We start from the raw sequence: 26,132 nt of genomic DNA on the forward strand, positions 1-26,132 counted from the left end.
GCTAGTCATGCCCAGGACAAAGGCCTCACTCAGCTCTTGGGGGCCAATTGAGGTGCAGGGCTCAAGGCAGAAAGATGTTTTGCTGCAGCTGGGGGTCCTCAGGGCCTCTTTGCCTCCTGAGTTGGAACGGCCTTGATCTCATCTGGAGTGTACCCCAGGTTTTGGTGAAAAGGCCCCAAACTAGAGCAGCTAGGAAGGCCCAAGGCAGAGCTGGAGACCAACCCTACCCTGGATTTTGGCCTCTACTGAAAGCAACACTAACTCACTTTATCTCCTAACTCTCCTTTGAAAAGCTGGCTCCCTGATAGACTTGGAATAGACTGGTTCTCCTCAGAGATGCTTTTTTTTTTTTTTTAATAATTCAATTTTATTGAGATATATTCACATACCATGCAGTCATACAAAGCATACATTCAGTTGTTTGCAGTACCACCATATAGTTGTGCGTCCATCACCAAAATTAATTTTTGAACATTTTCATTATCACACACACAAAAATAATAAGAATAAAAATTAAAGTGAAAAAGAACAATCAAAGTAAAAAAAAATGCCGGGGTGCTTTTTATTTTTTTTGCCCCCATTTTTCTACTCATCCATCCATATACTAGACAAAGGGGAGTGTGGTCCATATGGCTTTCCCAATCACATTGTCACCCCTCATAAGCTACATTTTTATACAATTGTCTTCAAGACTCAAGGGGTCTGGGTTGTAGTTTGATAGTTTTAGGTATTTACTGCTAGCTATTCCAATTCATTAGAACCTAAAAAGGGTTGTCTATATTGTACGTAAGACTGCCCACCAGAGTGACCTCTCGGCTCCTTTTGGAATCTCTCAGTCACTGAAACTTATTTCATTTCATTTCACATCCCCCTTTTGGTCAAGAAGATGTTCTCCATCCCATGATGCCAGGTCCAGATTCCTCCCTGGAAGTCATATTCCATGTTGCCAGGGGTATTTATACCCCTCATCAGAGATGCTTTTTGCCACTCTTCCCGAAGACCCCCATCAAAACTGAGCTGTTCCCCTGGTTCTGATAATAAAAGCTGATTATTAACCTTTCTGTATATATGTTATATTTCACAGTAGAAATAACAAACTGTGGAACTGTAACTGATATTCTTTGAAATTCGTTCTCTAACTACTTGTTAAATTGTACTTTGAAAGTTATCACTGTTCTTTATGTAAGTTGTATTTCACAATAAAAAATATACAAAAAAAGAAGTGGTTATCAGACATGTGGGGTGATGGTTGGAAGACTTCTTTGCCCTCCCAAATTACTCCTGGATGTTATCCAAACTATCATAACATATTTAGATGATAAACCAGAAAGAACCTTTGCCCTCTACCCCCAGATCCTAGGAACAATTTGGCAAATTACCAGTAAGCAGTATCTCTAACAGATAAAATGCCAGCTCCCCCTTTGACCTATGACGTGCCATATCCAATTTGTCTTAGTTACAATGTGAGAGGATTTAATTTCATCATTCTGGCCCTTGCAATTAAGTGTCCTCCAAGATATCATCTATGAGAATAAGGAGTACTGAAAATGGAGCTAATATTTCAGGGTCCTGCCTAAACAATTGTAGAGAATGCAGAAGGGGAAGAAACCCTGGAAATGACCTTGCTCTTCCTTGTTCTTCATGCTTTGCCCTTGCTGAAGCTCAGTCTGAACCCTCTCAAGTTTGACTTCTCTGGTCTCACTGTAGATGGAATATGTTATACTTTTGTGGAGATGAAAATCCAAATAATCAGAGAACAAATTTTGCAATGAGTTTGCTGTTCAACTTCTAGTGGTCTCTCTAAAGTGTTTCTTCAATCATTATTTATCCTTTTAATCTTGAGATTGTAAGCAGTTAGAAGAAAAGAGCAATGTCTTACATGAGTGGTTCTCAAACTCCAGCATGCATCAGAATAACCTGGAAGGTCTACTGAACACCGAATTTTCTGCTCCACCCGCCGTGGGTCTGGCATGGGGCCTGAGAGTTTGCATTATTAACAGGTGCTGCCAATGCTGCTGGTTCAAGAAACTACACTTTGAAAATTACTGTTTTACATAACAAGAGACTGACCACTTGGAACCCTTAGAGAGTGGACTATTTCGTACTGCAAAATGTTCCAGATTTGATGTAGGAAGACCTAGGTTCAAGTGGTAACCCTGCAAGTTACAAATGGTGAAACAGTTGAGGCTATGAGGCTTAGTTTAATTATCTGAAAGACAGGAATGAAACTAATGCCTATATCAGAGAATTATGATAAAGATCAGATCAGCTTATAAATGCGAAAGAGCTTGGTAAATGGCAAAGCACGATCTGAGTTCAATTCATTCATGGTTCTATGCTTTCAATAGCTAAGTTTTACTCACTAAAGAACAAAAGCTTATTTTAACCTCTGGGTGAGAAACCTTTCATCATCACCATCATCAGAGTAATACTAATAACAATTATAGAGGTCTCCTACTATTTATTGTACTTTCTTTACTGGGCCCATGATAAAATCTATTTATCAGGTATACATTTTTTGCTAGCCTAAGGGAGTATATTGGACAGAAGTTAAATCTTTCTTGAGCCTCAGTCAGGGCAGTCCCTAGGGTGTGCAAGGCCACTGTCTATTAATTTATTAAAATATATATATTATAAAATTCAAGAGCCCATGGGAGGGACACTGATTGTGGTAGACTGAATAATGGCTCCCCAAAGATGTTCTCATCCTTATCTTTGGAGTCTGTGAACATGTCTCTATATATGTTTGCGGTAATTATTTATAGCAGCAATAGGAAACTAAAACAGTGCTTTGCTAATGAAAATTTAGAATAACGGGTAGAGAAAAAGATTGACACATTCAAAAAAATCATTCAATTAGTGCAGGTGAAAATCAATTTGAAATGGTACTGGGTACAATCTTTTCCTGTATAGGTCTGGAAACCAACTGCTTGTGTCCTTTCTATCTCCCATCAAGAGAAAAAAGGAGCAGTGTTCTATTACTCACAGTGCTGTGACTCTTTGAACTTTTTGGGCTGTAATCACTGCGTTCCTAGAATGTGATCTCTTTCAACGTTGACCACTCCCCTGCCTTCCACACACTGTCCCCGGTGGAAGGAGGTTAGTGGGAACGATTTCATTTGCACAGGAATGTTCCGTCTCTCTAACAACGCAGTTTGGTGGACCTGGGCAAGCCCAGAGTTAACACATTGATCAGAGGCAGGAGAGGACATTGATCAGAGGACCCAGTGGAATTTCGGAGCAGTGGTCTAGAAAGCCCCCAGATGAGACAGGCACAGTTGCTCCTAGAAAACTAGGTGACACTGGCTGGAGTGGAGCTTTGTGGAAGGGATGGGTGAGTATAGGGTTTGGAGAACATGTCTGTGTTAGAGGACATGGATAGTCGAATGGGATTGTTATCACTGTGCCTCAGACCGTTCCCCAGGCTAGACCCTGGGACAGTCCATATACCCACACTTACCTAGGATTTCTAACTTGCACTGGATCAGGGTGGAAAGATCAGAAAAAGCAACAAATCCCCAGTGTTTACTGCTTTTCATTAGATTAGCAGTGGGCCATTTAAAGGATGTGGACCAATGGCTGTCACCCACCACTTAGGTACCTCACAGAGTTGAGTCCAGGGTGGAACGAGGCCAAGAGGATTACTTGGAGACGTGCCTCCAAATGGAAACAGTAGTGAGTAATGAATGATTTCCCTCAATAACCTTGATCAAATAGTTCTATATCTGAATACCTTGGGGATCTGATCCTATAGTCTGCTCATTGTGACTTTGCTCATTGTAAATTGTAAATTGTTTCCTCATGTGTCTTGCAATTTTGAATTTGTCTTTAGTGGTATAATTTCTATGGGTGTGTTCTTCCAAAAAGATTTTTCCTTTGCTTTTGCCTGAATTCCAGGCAGGGACATCACCTGCCTGGGACTTCTTTTTGGGCTTACAGCTTAACTTGGGTGGTCCAGGATCACAATCACACCCCAAACCTATGTGAGTGTGAGGGTGAACTCAGTGTTATATTTTGTGTTTTGTTTTGTTTTTGCCAGAGCTCGGATTAGGACAGACATGCTTCCTTCATGTTTCCCCAGGTCTTTGAATTGACTGCCCCCCACCCCTCCCTTTCTACATGTTCATTGAGGACATAACTCTTCAGGGGTTTCTTCTTTATTTGGGGGTGGGAAGGGGCATTCCCCACATGCTTCACAGGCTCTCAAGGCATGTTTCCTGCTTGGGCCCCACCCAAGTGAATAAAACTTAGCTATTAAATCCACACAACATTGTGACAGAGATCTGCAAATCTTTCCAGGTCTGACTTGGCATCAGCTCACATGCTTAACTGCTTGGGTTTTTAGTTACCTTTATTCTGGCCTCTGGGCATTTCCCTTCTTTTCTTAAGAGCGCAAATATGCATTTAAAGGGCACTTGCTTTATTCCATCCAGCATTTGCAAGTATTTAAATAAGCAGTGAGAATTCTTACAAGTTCTCCAGTCTGCCTATAGGTTTCCACACAGGCTATTTCTTCTCTCTTTTCACTTGGCTAACCTAGATGTCATACCCTTAAGGAAGCCTCTATGCCCCTTAAGTGTGAATCAGTACTCTCCAATTCCCACACTGCGCATAGATATAATTTTGTATTTGCCCTTGTGAACTAGAAGCTCTGTGAGAGATGCCTGTTTAGTTTAACCCAGCCCGACAGTGGAGACCCAACTATTTTTTCTGTTAATTATAGTCTCTAGTTTGTGTTGATTGTATTTTCCCCCCAATCCCACCCTACTTTTAACACTTTGCAATGTTGACATTCATTTGTTCTACCTCATGTAAAAACATATTTGTACCTTTTATTACAATCGTTGAGCACCCTAGGTTTTCCTGAGTTATACAGTTCCAGTCTTTATCGCTTGTCTTTTGTTCTGGTGTCCCACATGGTCCTAACCTTCCTCTTTCAACCACACTCACAGTTATCTTTGTTCAGTGTGCTTACATTGCTGTGCTACTATCTCCCAAAATTGTGTTCCAAACATCTAATTCCTGTCTTTTCCTTTCTATCTGCAGTGCTTCCTTTAGTATTTCCTGTAAAGCAAGTATCTTGTTCACAAACTCTGTCATTGTCTGTTTTTCAGAGACTATTTTAACCTCTCTCTCATATTTGAAGGACAGTTTTGCCTGATATAGGATTCTTGGTTGTTGGTTTTTCTCTTTCAGTATCTTAAAAATATCACACCACTTCCTTCTTGCCTCCATGGTTTCTGCTGAGAAATCCGCACATAGTCTTATTAAGCTTCCTTGTTATGTGATGGATTGCTTTTCTCTTGCTGCTTTCAGGAGTATCTCTTCATCTTCGACGTTAGATAATCTGATTATCAAGCGTCTTGATGTAGGCCTATTCAGATCTATTCTGTTTGGGGTATGCTGTGCTTCTTGGATCCATAATTTTATGTTTTTCATAAGAGACAGGAAATTTTCATTGATTATTTCCTCTATTATTGCTTCTGCCCCTTTTCTCTTCTCTTCTCCTGGGACACCAACAACACACACATTCTTGCTTTTTGTTTTGTTCTTATGTTCCCAGAGACACTGGTTGTATTTTTCCATTCTTTTCCCTGTCTGTTCTTTTGTGTGTAGGCTTTCAGGTGCCTTGTTCTCCAGTTCCTCAGTGTTTTCTTCTGCCTCTTGAAATCTGCTGTCGTATGTTTCCATTGTGTCTTTCAAGTCTTGTGTTGTGTTTTTCATTTCCATATATTCTGCCAGTTGGTTTTTTGAACTTTCAATTTCTACCTTATATACGTCCTGTATTTTCATTATACAGTTCATCTCTTTCACCATATCTTCCCTGAACTTTTTAAATCGATTTAGTATTAGTTGTTTCAATTCCTGTATCTCAGTTGAAGTGTAAGTTTGTTCCTTTGACTGGGCCATAACTTCATTTTTCTTAGTGTAGGTTGTAGCTTTCTGTTGTCTAGGCATGGTTTCCTTGGTTATCCCAATCAGATTTTCCCATACCAGAAGGGACTCAGGTCCCAGAAAGAAATATTCAGTAACCAGTTTTCCTGAGGGTGTGTCTTAGAAAACTGGTAAACTCTGTGAGGCCTCAGGTCACTGTGCTTTTCTGCCCAGCAGGTGAGACCTGTCAGCCTGTACCTCCAGACTGGTGTAAGGAGGTGTGGCCTGTGGCTATTTTCCCCCAGGCTCTGGGGTCTGGTTCGGAATGGAAGGCAGGTAGTAGAGCTGGGCCCCACCTCTTTCCTCTTAGGGAAGATAACCCCCGAGGGAGAGGTCATTAGCATTTCAATGGTCTCTCTCTGCCTGTGCTATCTCCACCCTTGTCTGGGTCAGAGCACTGGGAACTGAAAATGGCTGAGGCTTTCTCCGAGTCGAAACAGGGACAGAAAGTCCCCTACAGGGCCAGTCCGTGGCCACCCTCTGGCTCTCCAAAGTCAGTCATTACCCAAAGCCTCTGTTTGCTTGTTGGAGAGTCATACTGAGCAGTTGATGCTTGTTAATTAAAACCCCAATTGGAGCTCAGCTGAGCTATATTTGCTTGCTGGGAGAGAGCTGCTCTCTAGCACCATGAGGCTTTGCAGCTCGGGCCGTGGGGGGAGAGGGCTCCCGGCTTGGATCCGCAGTTTTTACTTACAGATATTATGCTACAATCTTGGGCATTTCTCCCAATTTGAGTTGGTGTATGATGAGTGGATGGTCACAGTTGTCCCCCCTTAGTTATTCCAGATTATTTACTAGTTGTTTCTGGTTGTTTATTATGGGTCCAGGGGAACTTCCAGCTTCCACTCTTCTCTATGCTGCCATCTTAGGAACTGTCGAGACCCAACTATTTTTAAGTGAATGGAAACCTTTGTTGATTTCTGCTTGTTGCTTATTTTAAAATGTTAAGTCTTGTTTCCACAGGATTGTTGGCTTCTAGCCTTTAGGGATTTTCCTTGGCTTCTAGCAATATGGTAAAAGTCCCACTAAGGGAAACTCCAAGATGGTTATCAATTTATTAATGATAGCCTGGCAACTAACTTGTTTTTCACAGAAAACAAATATTAAAAAAAAATCTGTTTTATTATTAACCTTAATTTATCATCTTAAATTTCAGCTCTTGTCCAACTGAGTATTTCTAAAAATGCTGCATTGATTTTTCTATTGTCCTTCACAAGAATTACCTTCCCCTTTCTTTATAAAAAATTCCATTTGCATCAAGGGAGAAAGGATGGAAATCTGTTCTTTCACCCAACAAATATTTGCTGAGTACCTTCTAAGTACAAGAATGAATGCAGACAGATGCTTGTAGCTTGGAAGGGCTGTGTGATTCAGGTAGGTGTTCTTAGGGCAGGGGAAAACTGAACATCCTACAGGATGGAGCCAGAATAGAAAATGCGAAGCAGGAGTTTCAAGAAGCAGAAGGAATAGTGATGGGGCACAACACTTGCCTTCATTTCCCAGGGAGCATATGACTTACTCTAATAGATCCAGTGGAGCACCTTTAATAGCTACCTTCTATTGGCTTTTTTGGAGACAAAGCAGGTATATTTCAAGTACAGTTGTTAACCAGGCTTTATGTCTTTTCTCCTTAGTTAAGGCAGATCAGTGAGAAAACCAGAAAATTCCCAACTTTCAGAGAGTGGTTGGTAAAGGGGGAAGCTTGTTTTTGACTGGAATAAACTGGACTTATGTTGTATAAAGCCTAAAAACGCTCCTGTTGGGTAAGAAGAAATAGTGCTATAAGGTGAAATTTTGAGCTATGGCCAAAAGCAATTAATACAGGCTCTATTAAAGTTGAAAATTATGCATGTCCACATTCATTGTTTTCTTTTTCTTTAGCCATCCAAACGTGCCTCTCAGATTCCAGTTTAGAAAGAGGGATCCTAAATGTGTCCCTGGGGTTGCTGTCAGACGAACTAAGAGTCGACTTCGTTCTTGTGGCTACTTCCTTAAATCTTTCCGGTCCAGTATAAACACCTCTCTCTCTTTCTCTCTCTCTCTCTGGTCCACTATAAACACCCCCCACCCTCTGGTCCACTATAAACACCTCTCTCTCTCTCACACACACTCAAACACTTTAAATGGAAAAAAAAAAAAAAAGCCTGAGACAGAAATCGTGCATGCCATTTAATTGGTCAGATTTCTTTTGATTTTGAATCATTGTGATTTTGATTCCATTCCTATCTCTTGTAGGTTTTTATTTTAAACAAACTGTGAACAGAAAATGTAATTTTTTTTTTCTGCTGAGGCTGAATATAGCTCAACGTCATAGAGAATACTCTCCATAAGTTCAAAGTGTTTTTTTTTTTTTAATGTTATGTGCCTTAGGAATAAAAAAATCATATTCTGACATTTGTATATATCAAACATAGAATCCGTTTGCTGCGAGAGCAGCATAGCTAGCTAATAGCAAGAATATAGGTTCAAGGGATTTGTCAAATGCTTCCTTTTTCAAGAGGGAGGGTTGTTTCCATAGGGAGGGCTGAAGTCTCTCTGAATGCAGTGTTGAGTGTCAGAGAGACGTCAGATGATCAGTTCGTTTTGTGGGAGAAAATCTTGAGAATGGTCACTGGACAAAGAACAGTAAGCAAGTCTAAAAAAAAAAGCCCATAAAGTAACAGTTACTTTTTATCTTTTTTTGTTAACCTTAAATTATCTATTGATTTTTTCCTCCATTTTTCTTTAGCTAGTAAAAATCTTTTAAAAAGGAGTATTGTTCGTTGTTATTGCTCAGGGGGGAGTACTTTTTAAAATACAACTGAAACTCTGGCTCCCTCTTGTGGTCACAAAATCTAAAATACTGTTTTTAATGAGCTTAGATTTTATTTTTGCCTTTAGCTTTTGGAACTAGGCATAGCTTAGAAATTCTGCCCCACATGAAGAGGGCTCGCTAGGCGCAAACCCAAATGATGGAATCGGAAATTCTACATTTTAATTCTACCTCTATACCTCCAGACCAGTAGCACTGAGACAGGTGGTATCTTGTCCCTAATGCTTCTAGGTAGGGTGAAAGTATTATTACAGCCCATTTGACCCAATAAAAATAGAGTTGGAATCTTTTAAATTTCAAATTCAAAAAGAGAACTAAGTGGAAAAAATACCTGCTTTGAAACCACATAGATCTGGGCTTGAATCCAGCTCATGCCACTGACAAGTACTGAACTCCCAAGCCTACCCCTCATGCAGCACGAGGTCAATAAGAATCAGTCTCCACAGATGTGACGGACCCAAAATGAGAAAATACACTGAAAATGTTGCCATCAAATCAGTACCAAATTATATTAATAAAAGGAAGACAGCTACTGAGAGGCATCTAGGCTAAGGAAAGGATTCTATTAATCACTTTTTTCTTCAGCTAATAGGACCACAGTTTAGCTTGATTAAAGTCTCTCAAACTAGAGGACCCATTCTCTCTACCCAATATTCAAAGTCCCCTAATAATCACACAATGTCCATACCTAATTGTTCATCCTTCTTTTTATTTTTACAAAGCAGGGCAAAATGAGGAAATAACTGACAGGTGAAGAGTTTGCACAATCGAAAACCAACCTGATCATCTCATGACTTTACAGAGACCACAGGTAGATGCAAGTTTCTTTTTTAAAGTGATTTGGTCATAGAAGAATCCTCTGAAATGGTTCTTATGGTGGGCAAGAGGAAAGAAAAGAAACCAGCATTCACAATTATTTAAAATGACTTAAACACAAAACATAATATACATAGTAACTCCTTTATCCTAGTACAAAAATAGTGCTAGAAACTATATATTTGTTCAAATATATTGAAAAGTAGAAGAATACAAATAGATATTAACATTGGCTAGTGATGATTCATAAGTTTTTGTTTTTTCTTAAACTGTAATAGAAATTTATATTTTAAACTATTTACACTGCTTTCAACAACATTCATTAAGACACCTTTACACAGGCTTTTGATCAATATACAGAAAGACAGGGTGTGCCTTAATACTTTCTTCCTTGTTCCCTGGTAGAGCAGAAGGGGTCCAAAACTGTGCATAATTTAGCAGACTGAGAGAACTTTGTGTAATCTCTACCTGGCTAGCATATGAAAACAGAATCTCTATAGTGGAGCATGTAACTCCTGACATAGGTGTCTTTAAGCTATCAACAGGTTAAATGATTCATTCTTGTAAGAATGACAGGATGTTCACCAACAGATTCTTCATGACTTTCTAGGAAAGCAGTGCTCAGGAAACTGCATAATACATATGTTATAGATGAAAACAAAACTGATATAATGCAACCTATGCTTTCATGTTGAATCGGCAGGATCAGAGGCTTTGGTAAGTCTCTTATCCGGCACTTTCCGCATAGTGCTTCTTGATGTCACTGCTCTCTCTCCGAGGCTGGGCACAGTATCTAACACGGCAGAGGCTTAATAAAAGGTGGAATGACTAATGTCTAATACTGAGCAATTAAACTGTGCCCCCTTATTTTAACTACAATTGATCACAGGAGAGGAGAGCAATTAGTTTTTTTCATCCTTTCATCTTAAGTCAATCTTGTAAAACAAAACAAAACACCTAGCATTGCTTTGTGATGGCCTGTTAAGTTTTAGGAGTACAATCTGGTGAAAAACATAGGAAAACTGAAAATCAAATCTGAGCAGGTCTAACATTTGTGCTCTATGCTGAAAATAAAGGCACTTCACTGCTAGGCAAGAATATATTTGTGCCAAAAGTTTCCTCCCAGAATCCTATATTTTCAACATATGTTTATACCCATTCTTATCTCTAACACTCCTACTAAAGAAAACTACCTTCATAACTAAGAAATCAGTGGTGACACCACCATCACTCTGGGTTTGTACTTTGAGGTAAAATGTACAAAGAGCTCTAAATCTCACGCTCATGAGGAATCTGCATGTGAAGCTGAGGAAATGGACTGTCTGTTTTATTGGTCTTGGAAACAACGTAAGAAATGACCTGTGGGATTAGATCACTATGGTCTCAAGCCCAATATCCCGTTTCTGACAGTGGTCTCCAGGGCCCACCAGGACTTACACAGTAGCTGCCTTCTGTGACATCTGACTTGGAGGCGAAGGCTTAGCCCAAACATAACTCCTTTAATAGCACAACTTGTTCAGGCACATAGAGGTTAAGTGATTTACATAAATTCACACAGGAGTGTGATTAGTAAAGGCCAAACCTCTGAATAATATAAAGCCAGACAATTTTAGAGACATCTTTGAACCAGTTAGTAAAACAGTGGGGACTGTTTTTGTCTGAAATTTGAAATTAAATGATATCACATTACTCCGCTGTAATGAAAATAACAAACACAGGCCCGAAATACAAAAAGTCAACACTATTTTTTTTTTTATCTAGAACAAGAAAAATCCCTTTTTAGTTACGGGTAATATAAATATAGGTTAGGGTGAGGGAGGACTGAATATATATTTTTCCCAGTTTGAGAAGATATTAGAAAGGAAATAATCACAGAAGAGTAAAAACTTTGATTTGAGCCCATGTACCAGAGATATTAATCCATGTATGGAATGATTTTTCCTAAAAACGACAAATTATTTGAACCAATCAACCAGTCCTAAAGAAGTACTCTCCTTGGTTATGAACTAAAACATCTAACAATAAGATTAAATAGGTAGGCATGGGATTGCCCAATTTCTTTTAATTAGTAAAATAAAATAAATCTGTATCCAAAGGCAAATCAAACACTTTCTAATCTTAATATATCTTCTTGCCTGTTAAAATGATACACATACAAATCCTCCACACACACTCAACCATGTCTTTACAAAAATTCTCGGTGACATATATTAGAGGGACCTAAACCAACTATTAAAGTACATGATTATAGCATAACTTCAAAATCAGAATGTGTGTGATAAAAAGATAGTTATTAAATATAATTATTCTCTGCAACAATTTTTCTATACTAAGAAATCATATATGCATGCATAGGTGTTTGCCAGTATGCAGTTATAATTATGATTTTAGTGATAGTCTGTGTAATTTACACATCAATGCCACCAAGAGGCGGCCTTACAGATCTCATCTGTATGACATAAAATAAAAATAAAAAAGGTCCTGAAAACACAAGTATTACAATGACAATACATACAACATTAAACAGTTGATAACCTCCTAGACTAGCTTTTTCCACTACAAAGTAATGGCAATACAATTTATTTTGTGGTTTTTCCTTGAATGGCAAGAATAAAGCCACATTATGTCAAGTTAAACATACACACAGTTTGGAACTCAGAGTTTTAAAAACTTAAAGAACATGCTGAATCTTAGGCAGAGTTCATGGAAATAGGATTTGCATAGGAAACAATGTGTTTTAGTGAAAGTCTTTGAGATTGCTGTATTACCATATCTCCAAGAAATTTCTATCCAAATAAGTAATACAAACTCACATGAAATAATTTTTGGGGTGGTGGGGAAACAAATCCAACAAATATCTCTCTTCCTATGCTCCCTAAATCTGAACTTTCTGCACATTTGGAACAGATTTTCCTTTCCTAAACCAGCTGCTCAAATCATTCACTACATTTCAAATACTAAAGAGTGTATTTAGAGGCACATATGTACAGTGGGAATCCACTTAGGGCTCAGTTTCCACGGAAACTGTTAACTGTGCTAAAAGCCATGGAAAGGGAGTATCACCAACTACAAGCTCATGGCCAAAATTCAGGATCCACTCCCACCCAAACTTTTGTGATTCCGGGTTGACTTGTCCCATAAACCAAAATGTGGCAGCTTCTCAATCACAAACCTCAACACTGCTAAGTTTGATTCGGGCTTAAGGTTTCTCACTTAACTGCTTCCTGAAATTCATTTCTGACCCCAGCATCAGGGATTGATCTTTGCTAAATATTGTTAAAACTTTTCTCCATACTTCGTTTGACAGAGAGAAAAAGATGACTCATGTTGTCATCTCATATCTGTAGCCATATCTCACTTCAGGTCAATGCTCCCATTATTAATTTTTTCCTCATTTTCCTGTTGAGATTGAAGCTGTTGACTGATGGTTCCATAAGGAAGTGAAAGATGAGAAAGTTATTTAAAAAAGAAAGTTCGATATTCAAAACACTCACTGACTCTCAGAAGGGTCTTCCACCAGAACATTTCTCTGCACTGAGATTTAGGCATCCACGGCTGTTCCAGTCCTGGATCACACACATTTCTTGATAAAATCAGTGACTGGCTCTTCTCCTAAGGTTTTCCTGCTTTACATCACACAGCTTAGACTGAAGGGATTTTCTGCTTTTGCATAGACAAACTGCACTAAAACGAGAAAAGCCTGTTCTCTTTTAAAAACAGCAAATCAATTAAATAATACCTGTTGTTTATAGTACTGCCTCATAGTACTTTGGATTTGTTTCAGTGTCTTTACATTTTTTTTGATTAAGATGATACATTGTTGACAAATAGCCTCTTTTCCCTTTAAGACCCACTCAGTCAACATTTTTCTGTGTCCCAAGAAGGCTTTAAAATGTCACAGAATAACATTCAATTTGTTCCTGGCCTAGTTTTGAAAAAAAGAAAGATTCCAAACATTCTTGAAAGATTGGTAATTCAGAAAACACAAAAACCAATTATTTAAAATCTCCAAGCAAAAAACATCCTCGGTGCAAGGATGCCACTTGCACTTTGCAGTGTGCAAAATATCACAAACAGCACCCTTCTAAATGTGCTAAGATCACAGGTTCAGTGGCATAAAACAAATACACAGAAAACATGTAATAGTCCCTTAAAAACATATCGTGCTATGCTCTCAAAAGTTGTGCAAAAAGAAAAATACATCAGTGGCAAAAGTATACACCAAATCTGTACAGTGTAGAGCAAAAGTAGGCCTACTGCAGAATACACCGTCTCAATAAAACATCTGCATGAACCAGCCCACTCAGTTCCGCTTGGCCTGGCTGCTCTCCCCATTAATCAGCATCTTCTCTTGCTGTTCTGCAAGGGCCTGCCATTTTTGCCTGTTCTTTCTGCAGCCATCCAGCAAAGGGAAACAGTCCTCTGATACGTGGGTCAGGGCCTAAAGAATAAAAGAAAGCAAACAACCAGAAGGAAGCCAGGAAGTATAGTCCTCTCCTACAGGCTGTCACAAAGGGCCACCTCCCATGCTCATTTCACGAGCAGGCCCACTGTCGGGGTTTTCGCAAGCTGAGTGCATAAGCAGGTCACTGACAAATCACTCCTTTTAAGGTATACAGAGGGGGAGCACATGCTGGGAGAGAGAGCACACATTCTAAAATAACGTTATTGAAGTATAGAAACAGATTCATGAGGAACCCACTTGAGGAAAAGAACAATGCATTTTGTTTCTATGTAGCACAGATGGCTCTCCCTAAGTATGACTACACTGGGAACTGCTTTGTTTTTGTGTTTTTCTACTGAATGGTTTTATGCGATGTACTTAAATAGATTTTTATCAAGGATTACAATAAAGATTAATTTATAATTCTGTGTGGGTATTATTTTCCAACTATACTGTCAAATATTTAGCTACGATAATTTCCACTGCAGATTTCTTTGTCACAGAAACACTGAAAATGACTTAAACACCCTGAACAGGGCCATATTATGTTACTATTTTGTAGCCATTAAAATGTTGTCATAGAAACATTTGACACAGAAAGATGTACATGATTATTGTGAATGGTGAAAAGTAATTTTTTTAAGGGTAAAACATATGAAAATGCTATGAAAGATATATACTAGCATGTCCACTAGTTATCTCTGGTTAGTGGGATTACGAGTGATTTTTATCTTCCTTTTTGCTCTCTGAATTCTCATATTTTTCTAATAAATAATGGTAAAATATCAAAATCACACAGAATTTTCAGCAGCAGATTCAAATAAACTGAATTCTTGTACTGATAAAAAACAAAGAAAAATGTACAATGGGTCGTCTGATTGCTATTTTGAACATATATGTAGTCAAATACTTACATATACATACACACATATATATACACATACATATAGATACAGATACAGCTATATAGATGGAAGGGAATTAAAAAAGGCATTAGTATGTTCAATTGGGGTGAGGACTTTTTACTCCAATCACTAAGGGAAGCATCTGTTGTGGAAAGAAGGAGATGTTCAAGGGTATCTGAAACACTGCTGTGAACACACTTCTGAGGAAGAACCTACAAGCGAAGGAGTAAATAAGTAGAAAGCTGAGGCAGGTGGGGACAGTGCAAAAGGAACACATCTGCTGTTCATCAGTCCTTTTGGTGTGCCCTGTCCTTAATTCCTCCTTTTCCTTGTAAGCCACAGATTCTTTGTTAAATTCTTCTGATGATAAAGCCTCTCACCTCACTAGGGGCGAGACCTGGACTCTAGACACAGTTCTCATACTAACCACCTATTTGACTTGGACAAACACTTCCATTTTCCTAGAAATGAATTTTACAAATTCGGTTACTTAAGATGTCTGAAGGAGAAGATTTCTAGGGTTTCTTCTGGTTCTGACATTCTAATATTGATATTCTAACACAACTCCATAATAAATGTTCCTTCCCCAAATAATTCAAAATTAAAGCAGTTTCTGGTTTAAACTTTTTAAAGACAAAGCCAGCATCTACTTTCTGTCCCTGGGTTATAAATATGTAAACTAGTAAATTGAATAGTTACTAAACCAGCAGGTAAGTAAAAATAGGAGCCTGCAACATCCCGTCTAAGCTACCTCCTTTTAATCTTCATATACATTTTCTTAATATTAAAACCATACTTATGACAATGAGAAAAAAATGGATAGTTAGTTTTCCTTATTTAGGTCAAAACTTAGACTTAAAAAAGAGCATACAAATAGAGTGTGTACAATAAACCTCATGGAGGGTAGTGTAGACAAATGATTCTTAAGACTTAGTTAAATCAGTTTACTGGAGCCCAACCACAGAAAGTACTCAATAGACATTTATACACTGAATGAATTAAAGTAAATATAAAATGTGTTCCTTGTTCAAGCAAACTTCATGTTCATCAATAAAAGAAACAATAATGATAATTTTATTTTGTCTCTTGATTGAGAAGCAAAAAAATATGACTAGAGTTAATCCCTTGAATTTATTTTAGGTTTTAATTCACAACACTAAATACAGAAAATCGAAGTTTCCTTTCTTCATATAAATACCTCATATAGTTGCAAACAGATGGCATCTATGAATCCGACTTGCATACTTGGGATTTTGTTTTTCTTTTCTCTGTTCATTAGATCCTGAAAACACAGACAAACACAAACACACATATGCATGGATCTGCATTTATTTAAATAATACTATGTAAGTTGCCTCTAAAAAGATGAATCACTAGATTAGCCAAGGAAAGGCAGATTAAAAGCTATACAAAAAAAACCCAACGGTGCTTCATTTGCTACAAAAACTCATTCTGAAAGTCAGAAATGCTTTGAGAAGGATTTTTTTTTCCTTGTTTTTGGAGCAGGTAAGGTATTTGAGATCTGCACACTAGGTAAAAAGGTAGTATGCATCAAAAAACTTGAAAATCTGTGTGCCCTTCAACAAAGCAATTCCAGGAATTTTTATCAAAATTTTAGCAAGATAGATGCTTACCACAGTGCTGTTAATAATAGTGAACACTGCAAACATCATTACCCTAAAGAAAGTGACTACTTTTAAATTATGGTGAAATATATATTATGTAGTCATTATAAATAATACAGCTGTTAGCATGGAAGTGACATTTACATGGAAAATGCAAATGACAAAATAGTAGGTAAAATATGATTACAAGAGTCTTTTTTTGTCCTCTTTTACTTTTATTTTCTGCAATGAACATGTATGCTTCTTCCAATAAGAATAAAGATTTTAAAAATAAAATGAGGAGAAATTGTGTTCCTAAGGAAAGAACATACTCACAAAGCATAAAAAGAAGTCTACAAAAAAAATGTATTTGAGTAATTCCTATCAACAAGGTCTCATACTCACAGTGGGCTCTATGTTGAGTTCTTTCCTTTCCCTGTCTCCTTGGTCAAAAAATTCAGTCGCTACCAGTTCTGCTATCTGAAATAAATAACAAAATGAGCTCTGGCAATAGAAAGCAGATCACACTGTCAAAAACCGAGTTTGAGTGAAGAAAATCAATCAAATTTGTAGTTTTCAACCACATCAGTAAAATCAGAAAAAAGCGGTAGTGAGTAACAGAAATGATGTTTCATTTGTTTTAAATGTGCAACTAATCACAAAGGCTATATAGTTTTGTACCTTCTGTGACAAAGCAGAAAAATCAACACGGTATTTAAACTTCAGCGGTCAGTGAAAAAAAAAAACAGAGTACTATGTGTCCACCTGAGTACATAGTCAATGAGGTATTTATTAAGTGCCTGTTATACCAGGTGCTGTGAAAAGCACAGCATCAAACAGGTTTATATATGGTGACTGAAGGATATGATTTTTAAGTTTCCTTTAATCAACAGGTTCCTCCTTTGCCTCTATTTTTCTTGCAATTTTTTTTGTTGTTGTTGAATAAACTGGGTTGTGTATCCTGCAGAGTATCCTACAGCTTAGATTTTGCTGATTCCATCTGGTGATGTCATTTAATATGTTCCTCTGTACCTTGTATTTCCACAAACTCGTAATGGATCTGGAAGGTGGATCAGATTGAGACTGGGTTTTTTTTGGTCATGATACTTCATAGGCAGTGTTGTAAACTTCCCTCAGGGGCTATGGTAATGCCTTGTTGCCTCTCTTTTTACGATATTAGATACATTAAATTAGGGGTTTCAAAATGTGATATTCAAGTCCATCATTCCTTTTTCCTTTATTAGTTGGAATACAGTAAAGAGAAACTTCTCTACATCGACTATTTTGTTACTGAGGTACAGTTCATTTAAGAAGAGCAAAAGAAATGCTTGATTTCCCCCCTTTACCGGTTTTTTTAAAAGGTGGTGGTTCTCAAGCATCCACCAAAGATGAACCTGGAGGGTTTATAAAAATTATTTTTATTATTTTGAAACTCTTGAATTTAAACATATTTAATGTATTTCAATCTTTATTGGTGCTCAAATTTTCCCATCTTTGGCCAGGAGGAATTTATTAAATTGGCTTCTATGGTCTTTTGACACAAACCTCTTAGTCTTTGAAGGCTTCATTGTTTTCTGGTATAGCAAAATGTTCTAGGCTCTAGAACCGGATCAGCCATTTCTCTATGGAGTCCTGGTTCCTTTCACTTGAGATATTTAGAAACCTAAAGGTTTGTTTTCCCATCATTAAGGTATATCACTAGAGAAACATTGTCACGTTAGTTTTCTAACATCACTTGGAATAAAATAACTCCTCTCTGTGTGGTGGTTTTGCAACCAGAATCATGTTTGTTTCACTTTATGTTCAAGGTTTAGTGTTTGCTTTTCTTATTTATTCAATTTTATTTTATAATTTATTATATTGTATAATATAACTTGCCTGGTTTCAAAGTCAAATCTATGATACAAATACAGTCAAGGAACTCTAGCTTCCATCTCTGTTCTCTCCAACCTATTCCCTTCCTCCTCAAGAGGAAACCATTAACTTTTTTGTGTGTGGCTAATAATTCTTCTTTTTTTTAATATAAGCAAATACTAATGTTTCACTTCCTCTTAGATAAATGGTAGCACACCATAACAATTTTTCTCTGCCTTCTTTTTTGCTTTTTCACTTAAAAATATACCTTGGTGATCACTTCCAAATAGTATGGAGATAATCCTCATTCTTTTTGCAGTCATACAGAACTCATTATGTAAATGAGTAAACTTTCTTCTATCAGTAACCCACTGATGAATATGTGAGTTGTTTCTAGTCTTTGCTTTTACAAATAGCACTAAAATGAATAGCCTTGTGTAAATATATTTTTATATTTGTGCCAGTGTATCTCTGGGATAAGATTCCCAGAAGTAATGGCAAATGCATATGTACAGGTATATATCTCCAAAAGGCCGTAATATTTTGCATTCTTCTTTTCCCAGTTTCTCCAAACTGTCAAACTTGTGAGTTTTTTTGCCAGTTGGACAGTTGAGAAATGGTAATTTTAACAGAACAGAGTTTACATACTGTGAATTGCACAGATCTTACAACTCAGTGTATTGAAAATGCATATAACCCTATAACCCACAGCCCATTCAAGGTAGAGAATATTCCTACCACCCAAGAAACTGCCCTCATACCCCTTCTCAGTCAATCCCTGCCCCTTTCTTCTTCTCCCCACTATTCAGATCTTTTTTTTATACAGTGTATTTGTCCATTCTCTTGTTGATGGGTGTGATGGTTGGGTTCATGTGTCAACTTGGCTAGGTGGCCTAGCTGTCTGGTCAAGTGGGCACTGGCCTGACGATTGCTGTGAGGATATTTGAGGCTGGTTAATAAACCAACGGGCTGGTTTGTTGGATCATCAGTCAATTGACTGCAGCTGACTGATGACTCATCAAGGGGCGTGCTTCCACAGTGAGAGAATGCAATTGGCTGGATTTGGTCCGAGTGATCAGTTGGAGGCTTATAAACTGGACGGTTAGAGAACCTTCACTTCTTCTTCAGCTGCTCAGTGAAGCTTTTCCTGGGGAGCTCGTTCAAGTTGCCAGTTCGTTTCCTGAGGAGTTCGTCGAAGTTGCCGGTTCGTTTCCTGAGGAGTTCGTCAAAGTTGTTGGTTCGTTTCCTGAGGAGTTTGTCGGACGTCTTCCTTGGAGTTGACAGCTTGTTGATGGCTCTGCAGAAATTGGACTAGTGCGCTCCCGCAGTTGCGTGAGTCACTTTTACAATTTGATAATCAGAGACATCTCTCATTGATTCTGTTTCCAAGGAGAACCCTAACTAATACAATGGGCATTTGAGTTGTTTCCAGCTTCTGATTATTAGGAATAAAGATCTTCTTGTACAAGTTTGTATGTGTCAGTGTAGTTTTAATTTGCATTTTTCTTTATGACTGAGTTTTTTAGGACTTTTTCAAAAGGGCAAGAGTCATTCCTATCACTTTTTTCTATTGACTGTCCAACTCTTTGGCCCATTTTTCTAGAGTTGTTGGTCTTCTCTATTTTTAGAAACTCTTTATGTATCAGACATACTAACCATCTATTGGATATAAGTTGCAAATATTTTTTTCACAGTTTCTCATTGTCTTTTACTTTGCTAATGTTACCTTTTGACATGCAAATGTTTATTTTATTTTTTTTTATTTCTATGCCATCAAATTGATCAGTCTTTTCCTTTATTGCTTCTGTAAGTTGAGCCATAGTTAAGAAAGTCTTCCCACTCCTAGATTATAGAAGAGTCTATTCATGTGTATCTAGTACTTGTCTGGTTTCATTCTGTACAGTGAACTCACAGTTCCATTTAAGGTATATAGAGTGGATCCAATTTTATCTATCTCCATATGGCTATCTATTCATCTGCACACAGTTTGTAAAAAGTCTATCTTTTCCCTAATTATTTGAAATGCCACCTATATTACATATTAAACATCCTATCAAACTCTAGATTTTCTATTGTGTTCAACTCAACCTGTCAGCAATACCAAAACTTTTTTAATTATAGAGGTTTTATAGTATTGTTTTGGTCTCTAGACCCCATCTTCATTTCTCTAACTTTTCAGGGTTCTCTTGACTATTTTTGCTTATTGGTTTACTTCAAATGAATTTTGAAATCAACTTTTGAACAAAAATTGATGTAATTTTTATTGCAACTGCACCAATTCTATAAATTAACCTCAGGAGGGAGAAATGACATCTTTATGCTAATGAGTTTTTCTATCTAAGAACATGATCTATCTTTCCATGTAACTTGGTCTACTTTTGTACTTTAGTAGTGTCTATAATTTTCCTCATAGTATTTGGATACTTTTAAGTTCAGAATGAGGTATTTCATTTTATTAATTTACTTTTTGCTGTCACAAACAGTGTTTTTCTTTCCATTATATCCTCTAATTGCTGGTTGTCTGTTTATATGAAGGTTATTAAAATTTATTGATTAATTTTATAACCTCTTGTTTGTAATAGTTTTCCCATTGCTTATTTTGGATTTTCCATATATGTAAGTAGAGACAGTTTTACTTCTTGCTTTCTAATTCTTAGGACTCTGATTGCTTTCACTTACCTAATTGCATTGGCTAATTCCTCTAGCACAAAGATTTTTATTTATTTTTATGGAATAAGACCTCTGTTTATTTTATTATTCTAAGGAAGTATATTTCTTTAACATGAATGGGTATTGCATTTTGACAAATGTCATTGCCGTATTTATGGGTACGATCAGATGTTTTTTTTTCCCTCAGTTAGTTACTAACATAATGGTAATCATTGCTTGTAATCTCAGTATTTCCTGTCATTTTTAAATCAGCTAAAGGAGCAAATATATTAAGAAAGAATACAAGTCTAAAGGGTAAGTGAGTACTAACTTTGAAGAAAGAGAAAGGAAAATCAGTGCCTGTGGGACTTCATAATCATCATCATAGTGGTAAAAGAAGTAACAGTAGCATTTAATAAGCATCTACTATGTACCTGGCACACAGTAGTAAGTCATCTAAGCCTCACAGCAATCTTAAGAGGAAAATCTCCATTTTACAGATTAGGAAATTGAGGCCCAAAGATGAAGTAACTTATATAAGGATAAATAGCAAATATGTAGCAGCACAGGACATGAACACATGCAGTATATGTCCAAAACCTGCTCTCTTAACCACTGCCTGATACTCTCCCTACTTCTGTAAATCTCTTCTTGGTAGTCTCCAACTTCTTTCCTTTTGTGCATGTGTGATTTTCTCTCCCTTCATTTATTTTCTCCCCATCAAACAACAGATTATGAGTCTGAAGAAAGAAAAGATAAATGAAAAAATAAATTCTTCCCCATTCCAATCTCTTTCCCATTTGGAAATGGGTATATAGCCCTATTTAATATAGAACAGGAAGGTATGTAAATACCTCCTTTCTTGAGTGCTCAGGAAAAGTCAGCTTTGGCACATGGAGAGTGATTTCTGATCCTGCTTTCTCAGCATGTGTTTCACAGGATGAGTCTGTAGCTGCTTGGTTCCGTGACTCAGCTGCCATGGTCCACGACCAACAGCAGATTGTCAGTAATCTTAGCTAGTGATATAAGGATTCAAAATGCATCTTGAAAAACAAAACCACAATATACACACCACTGCATGTATCGCCATCAGTTTTCTGAGCCCAGGGCCTTTATTGCCTTTGCAAAACTTCACAGCAGTTACTTACTTAGAAGAAGGTATTTCCGCCTCCTAGCCACAGGCCCTGATCAGATCCTTCCTGACATTTTATACCAACATTTCCTATGTCTAACAAGCCTCAGAAATGTTTAAGTTCTGCTTCTTAATGTCTGTTTAGAGCTGAGATTTAACATAGTAGTCTAACCATATGAAAAACAGCTTTGCTGCTTCTAATTTTCAAAGCTATTAAAGGGGTGTGCTAAAAAAATATCCCAATGTGAGCCAGACATAGTACTGGAATTAAAACTTACCAATAATTAGGCTTTTGTGGTCTTACTATAGATGCTTGCTTTCTTAACATTTCTTGCAAATATTATTAAGTGCAAATGAATCTTCTTAAAAGGAAACCTTGTTTATGTCCAACTACCTGCTTTTAATACTACTTAAAATTAGAAAAAAAATTCCGTAAATACTTAAACTACTTCAGGAGCTACTAAGAGTAAAGACTTCTCTTATTTTGACTTGTTAATTAACACTTTTACAGTCACTAAGCAACATACCCGTTGTTGAATAGGCCAGGGTTTTGTTATTGCAGAAAGATCACAAGCTGTCATCAGCATCGCTCTGTTAAGGGAAAAAAGAAACCCAACACTCCTATTTACTTTTAGGTGAATGCATAACCTCAGTAAATAGTTCCTAATAAGAAGTTAAATTAAAGTCCTTTAAACTATGGTAATGGCAGTTTATAAAGACTAAAGAAATAAAGAGAATTTATATAGAAGTCTACTGACGCATTGATAACAGCATCACTGGTTTGGTTACACTGTGAACTACTGGAATTTGCCCTCAAGCTGCCTCATTTAGTTCCTGATTGGCACAAAGAGAAATTATTAACTTTTGGACAAAAATCTGCCTGCTATTATATTTTTTTTAATCTTGGTATCCCATTCTCAGCGACAATATGATGAAAACACATTGATTACTAGTAGTTAACCATTAAAGGATAATTATCAGACATTCCGCTGATAAAAGTGCTATATCAGAAAGGGATATGGTGGGTCATCCTAGTTCTCTCAACACATGCAGTGAAAAGCCTTTGAATGGTTCGACAGCATTTGCCAGTGAAAGAAAGGAGAGCTCGAGGGTCTTCAGTCCTCCTTTCACTGGAGAGGTGAAAACCATGACTGTCTCTTGAGTCTGTGACAAGATGCTCTAGAACTGTATGATACAGCTATTGTCTATTGTACGGCAAATGGTTCTGTCTTTAGCCCAGTGTTTTCCCATGTCAGATCCAAATATCTGCCATACAACCCCTTAATTTGTTTGAAGAAATAGGCAAAAAAGGCTAATACTGTAACACAGGAACACTCCAGGTTAAGTACTATATCATGTGTCCCTCTAGGGGAACCCAACCTAAATGTATATTCTCCTAACTGTATAAGGCCATAAAGAAAATGGATGCTCTATTGCTCTTATGTCTCTTACACTGATTCTTTCACAAGAAATCAGTGCACCAGTGATATTTTTTTATTACTGTTTGAACCCCATTTCATGACAGATTTTAATACTACTTGCCAATATAAACTGCTTCCCCAAAAGAACAGTGCATGCACCGATAGGAACTGAACTACAACCCAACAAGGGAGAGCACTAGAGCTACTGCACACTTCTGTGCAAGAGGTCACAGCTCAGGTGAGTGGTTTAGTGAGCACTCTGGCAGTGGAGCTGAGGTTGTATTTTCTTTTTGTTACTGAGAAAAAGTGTTCAGTAATCATAGCAGCATGTCTACACTTTTCCAAGACACTATTCAAAAAAAAACTTGTGAAGACTATTTATTAAGTGCTGGCAGTGGAGCTGAGGTTGTATTTTCTTTTTGTTACTGAGAAAAAGTGTTCAGTAATCATAGCAGCATGTCTACACTTTTCCAAGACACTATTCAAAAAAAAACTTGTGAAGACTATTTATTAAGTGATACATGCCTGCATAGAACAGGCAGCTGGGCATTTGCATATTGTCTTCCTATGAATTGCATTCTAAATAATATCAATCTATTTAAAGAAATGTTGACTTCAAAATTGTATTAGCACTATCCTTGCTACTCTATTGCCTACTTTTCTTTATTATTGACCCTCGTTCCTTCTCATTGATTAGTTCTTGCCATGGCTAAAGTAGTAAGAGTGAAGGGACAGTACCTATGACTAGACAGGAGGGCAGGATGGGGGTCCTAGTGAGGAAAAACCAAAACTATGAAGTGCTTCATTTCTGACAGCACTGCTCTGCCATCATTCAAGAGCAGTAGACACTTCACTGCCACCACTTGCTTCCGGAATTTTTAGGATGTTCTTTTCAGTACTTTCTTTTTAAAGAATTGTGAAAGTGAACAAGGGCACCCTGTAGCCTTGCATTGATACTCTACATTTTAAAAGTCTTTCTAGAACGAAGGAGCAAGTTGTTCACTTGAGTTCATAAATGCATTTCTTTTCAAATAAATATTCATGTTCAGCCCTTTGTACAGCACTCTGGAGAATTCTGACAGCCTTTAGGATCATCACGTTTTAATAAATAATTGCAATAAAAACCGAGAGTGAAAAAATTAATTGGGTAGTAAACTTTTCGGCTTTAAAGAGAGTGAACTGACTTACAAAAATAGCTCCTTTTGTTCAGGATCTTCCAAATTAAACTGATTTTTTCTTATAAGTTCAAAAAATTCTCCTCGCCTCCTTGAAAATAAAGAAAAATATTTCGTTAGGATTCCCTAGGCTCTTATTCCTTTGGTCTACAAAGACTCATGGAGTAAATTTTGGGGAAAAAATCTCTAATGGTTTTTTCCCACCTTAGGACCAAATTTAAAAGTCATCATTTAAAAATCTTTACTACCTCACTTTTTTCCCTTCTATCATTTTCTTTGGGTGAAATATAAAATCTCACCTAATTTCTAACTCCAAATTTCAAATAATGGTAATTTTATTTCTTTCACATTATTTATTTTAAGAAAATGAAAGAATATGAGTTAAAAATTGGATGCCAAGAATTATTTAAGAGATTTAAAGTGCATAGCATAATAAGATATAAGTTTTCTGTTTAACTTCATTTATTCTATTCATATATATTATGGGATAGGGTAAAACATGTTCATAATCATTATCAGTAAAAAGTAGTGAAGTGCTTTTGAAGCAAAGAAAAATCAAATGAAGTTTAAAATAATATTCATTCAGTGTACAGTGAATATCTTCTATGTGCCTAACATTGTTAAGCATTTTGGAAGTTGTAAGACAGAGTTGTTCTTTTCATAGGGTTTAAAATCTAGCTGGAGACATTAGACATAAGAAAAATATATGTAACAAAATTGATGCTATTCGATTATGTACCAAAAATGAGAAGTCTGTTTCATCAGGGTTCAGAGAGCCCCACATGATGTGCAAAGGCTGGGGCTTTGAGGGGAAGATGTGACTACAGTGAGTCTTCAAACTTTTGGTAATTTGGTAATCCGCATTCTACAAGTATTTCAGATATACTGAAGTTTACCATATTTTCTTGTATTCTAATGAATCATAAAGTGCTCCAAAACCCAATGAAACAGAGAAAGGGAGTTGTAAATGTGCAAATTCGGATATCTGTATACTCTGATGCATAATTTTATGAAAAGCCCATAGGGTAAAAAATGTTTTTGATTTTTTGTTCTATATGTTTTTACTTCTCATAAGAGTGTCTAAAACCATGGATGTGAATCCCTGTACACAGGAGAGAGATCTGGGTACAGGGCAATCCCAGAGTGTGATTCTCTGACTCCCCTCACTCCCATACATGAACCAAGGATCTCAGTCTGTGTTGGAAATTAATGCCTGCTCAAACACAGGAAATGATTTTCTAGTTCTTAGAAAGGCAGCTTAATATGCAGATACATGTCACAAATACCACTCTAATGCATTCCCTCATTTTTGAATTACTAATTTCAAATGTAAGTTCTACATTAAAACTTTGTAGCTGCCAAAATCAATTAGGAAGAAACAAGAGT

At 37.1% G+C, this 26,132-nt stretch overlaps 1 protein-coding gene across 4 annotated transcripts in view; it reads right to left on the reverse strand.

The window, feature by feature from the left end:
• Window positions 1-9,435: 9,435 nt before the first annotated feature.
• Window positions 9,436-26,132, reverse strand: part of PDE5A (phosphodiesterase 5A) — a 160,244-nt gene continuing 143,547 nt past the window's right edge. For 2 of the 4 annotated variants that reach the window (XM_037830564.1, XM_037830562.1), the window contains exons 17-21: window positions 24,760-24,837; window positions 22,678-22,741; window positions 16,921-16,995; window positions 16,110-16,193; window positions 13,866-14,003 (exon numbers count right to left, since the gene is read on the reverse strand). In XM_037830564.1, coding sequence (XP_037686492.1) covers window positions 13,866-14,003; window positions 16,110-16,193; window positions 16,921-16,995; window positions 22,678-22,741; window positions 24,760-24,837 — 439 coding nt within the window. Of the gene's footprint in view, window positions 14,004-16,109; window positions 16,194-16,920; window positions 16,996-19,685; window positions 22,035-22,677; window positions 22,742-24,759; window positions 24,838-26,132 lie in introns of those variants that run through there. The other 2 variants (XM_037830561.1, XM_037830563.1) reach the window with 2 other exon arrangements.

The sequence above is a fragment of the Choloepus didactylus genome, chromosome 3 (assembly GCF_015220235.1).
Source record: "Choloepus didactylus isolate mChoDid1 chromosome 3, mChoDid1.pri, whole genome shotgun sequence".
NCBI classification, from domain to species: Eukaryota; Metazoa; Chordata; class Mammalia; order Pilosa; family Megalonychidae; genus Choloepus; species Choloepus didactylus.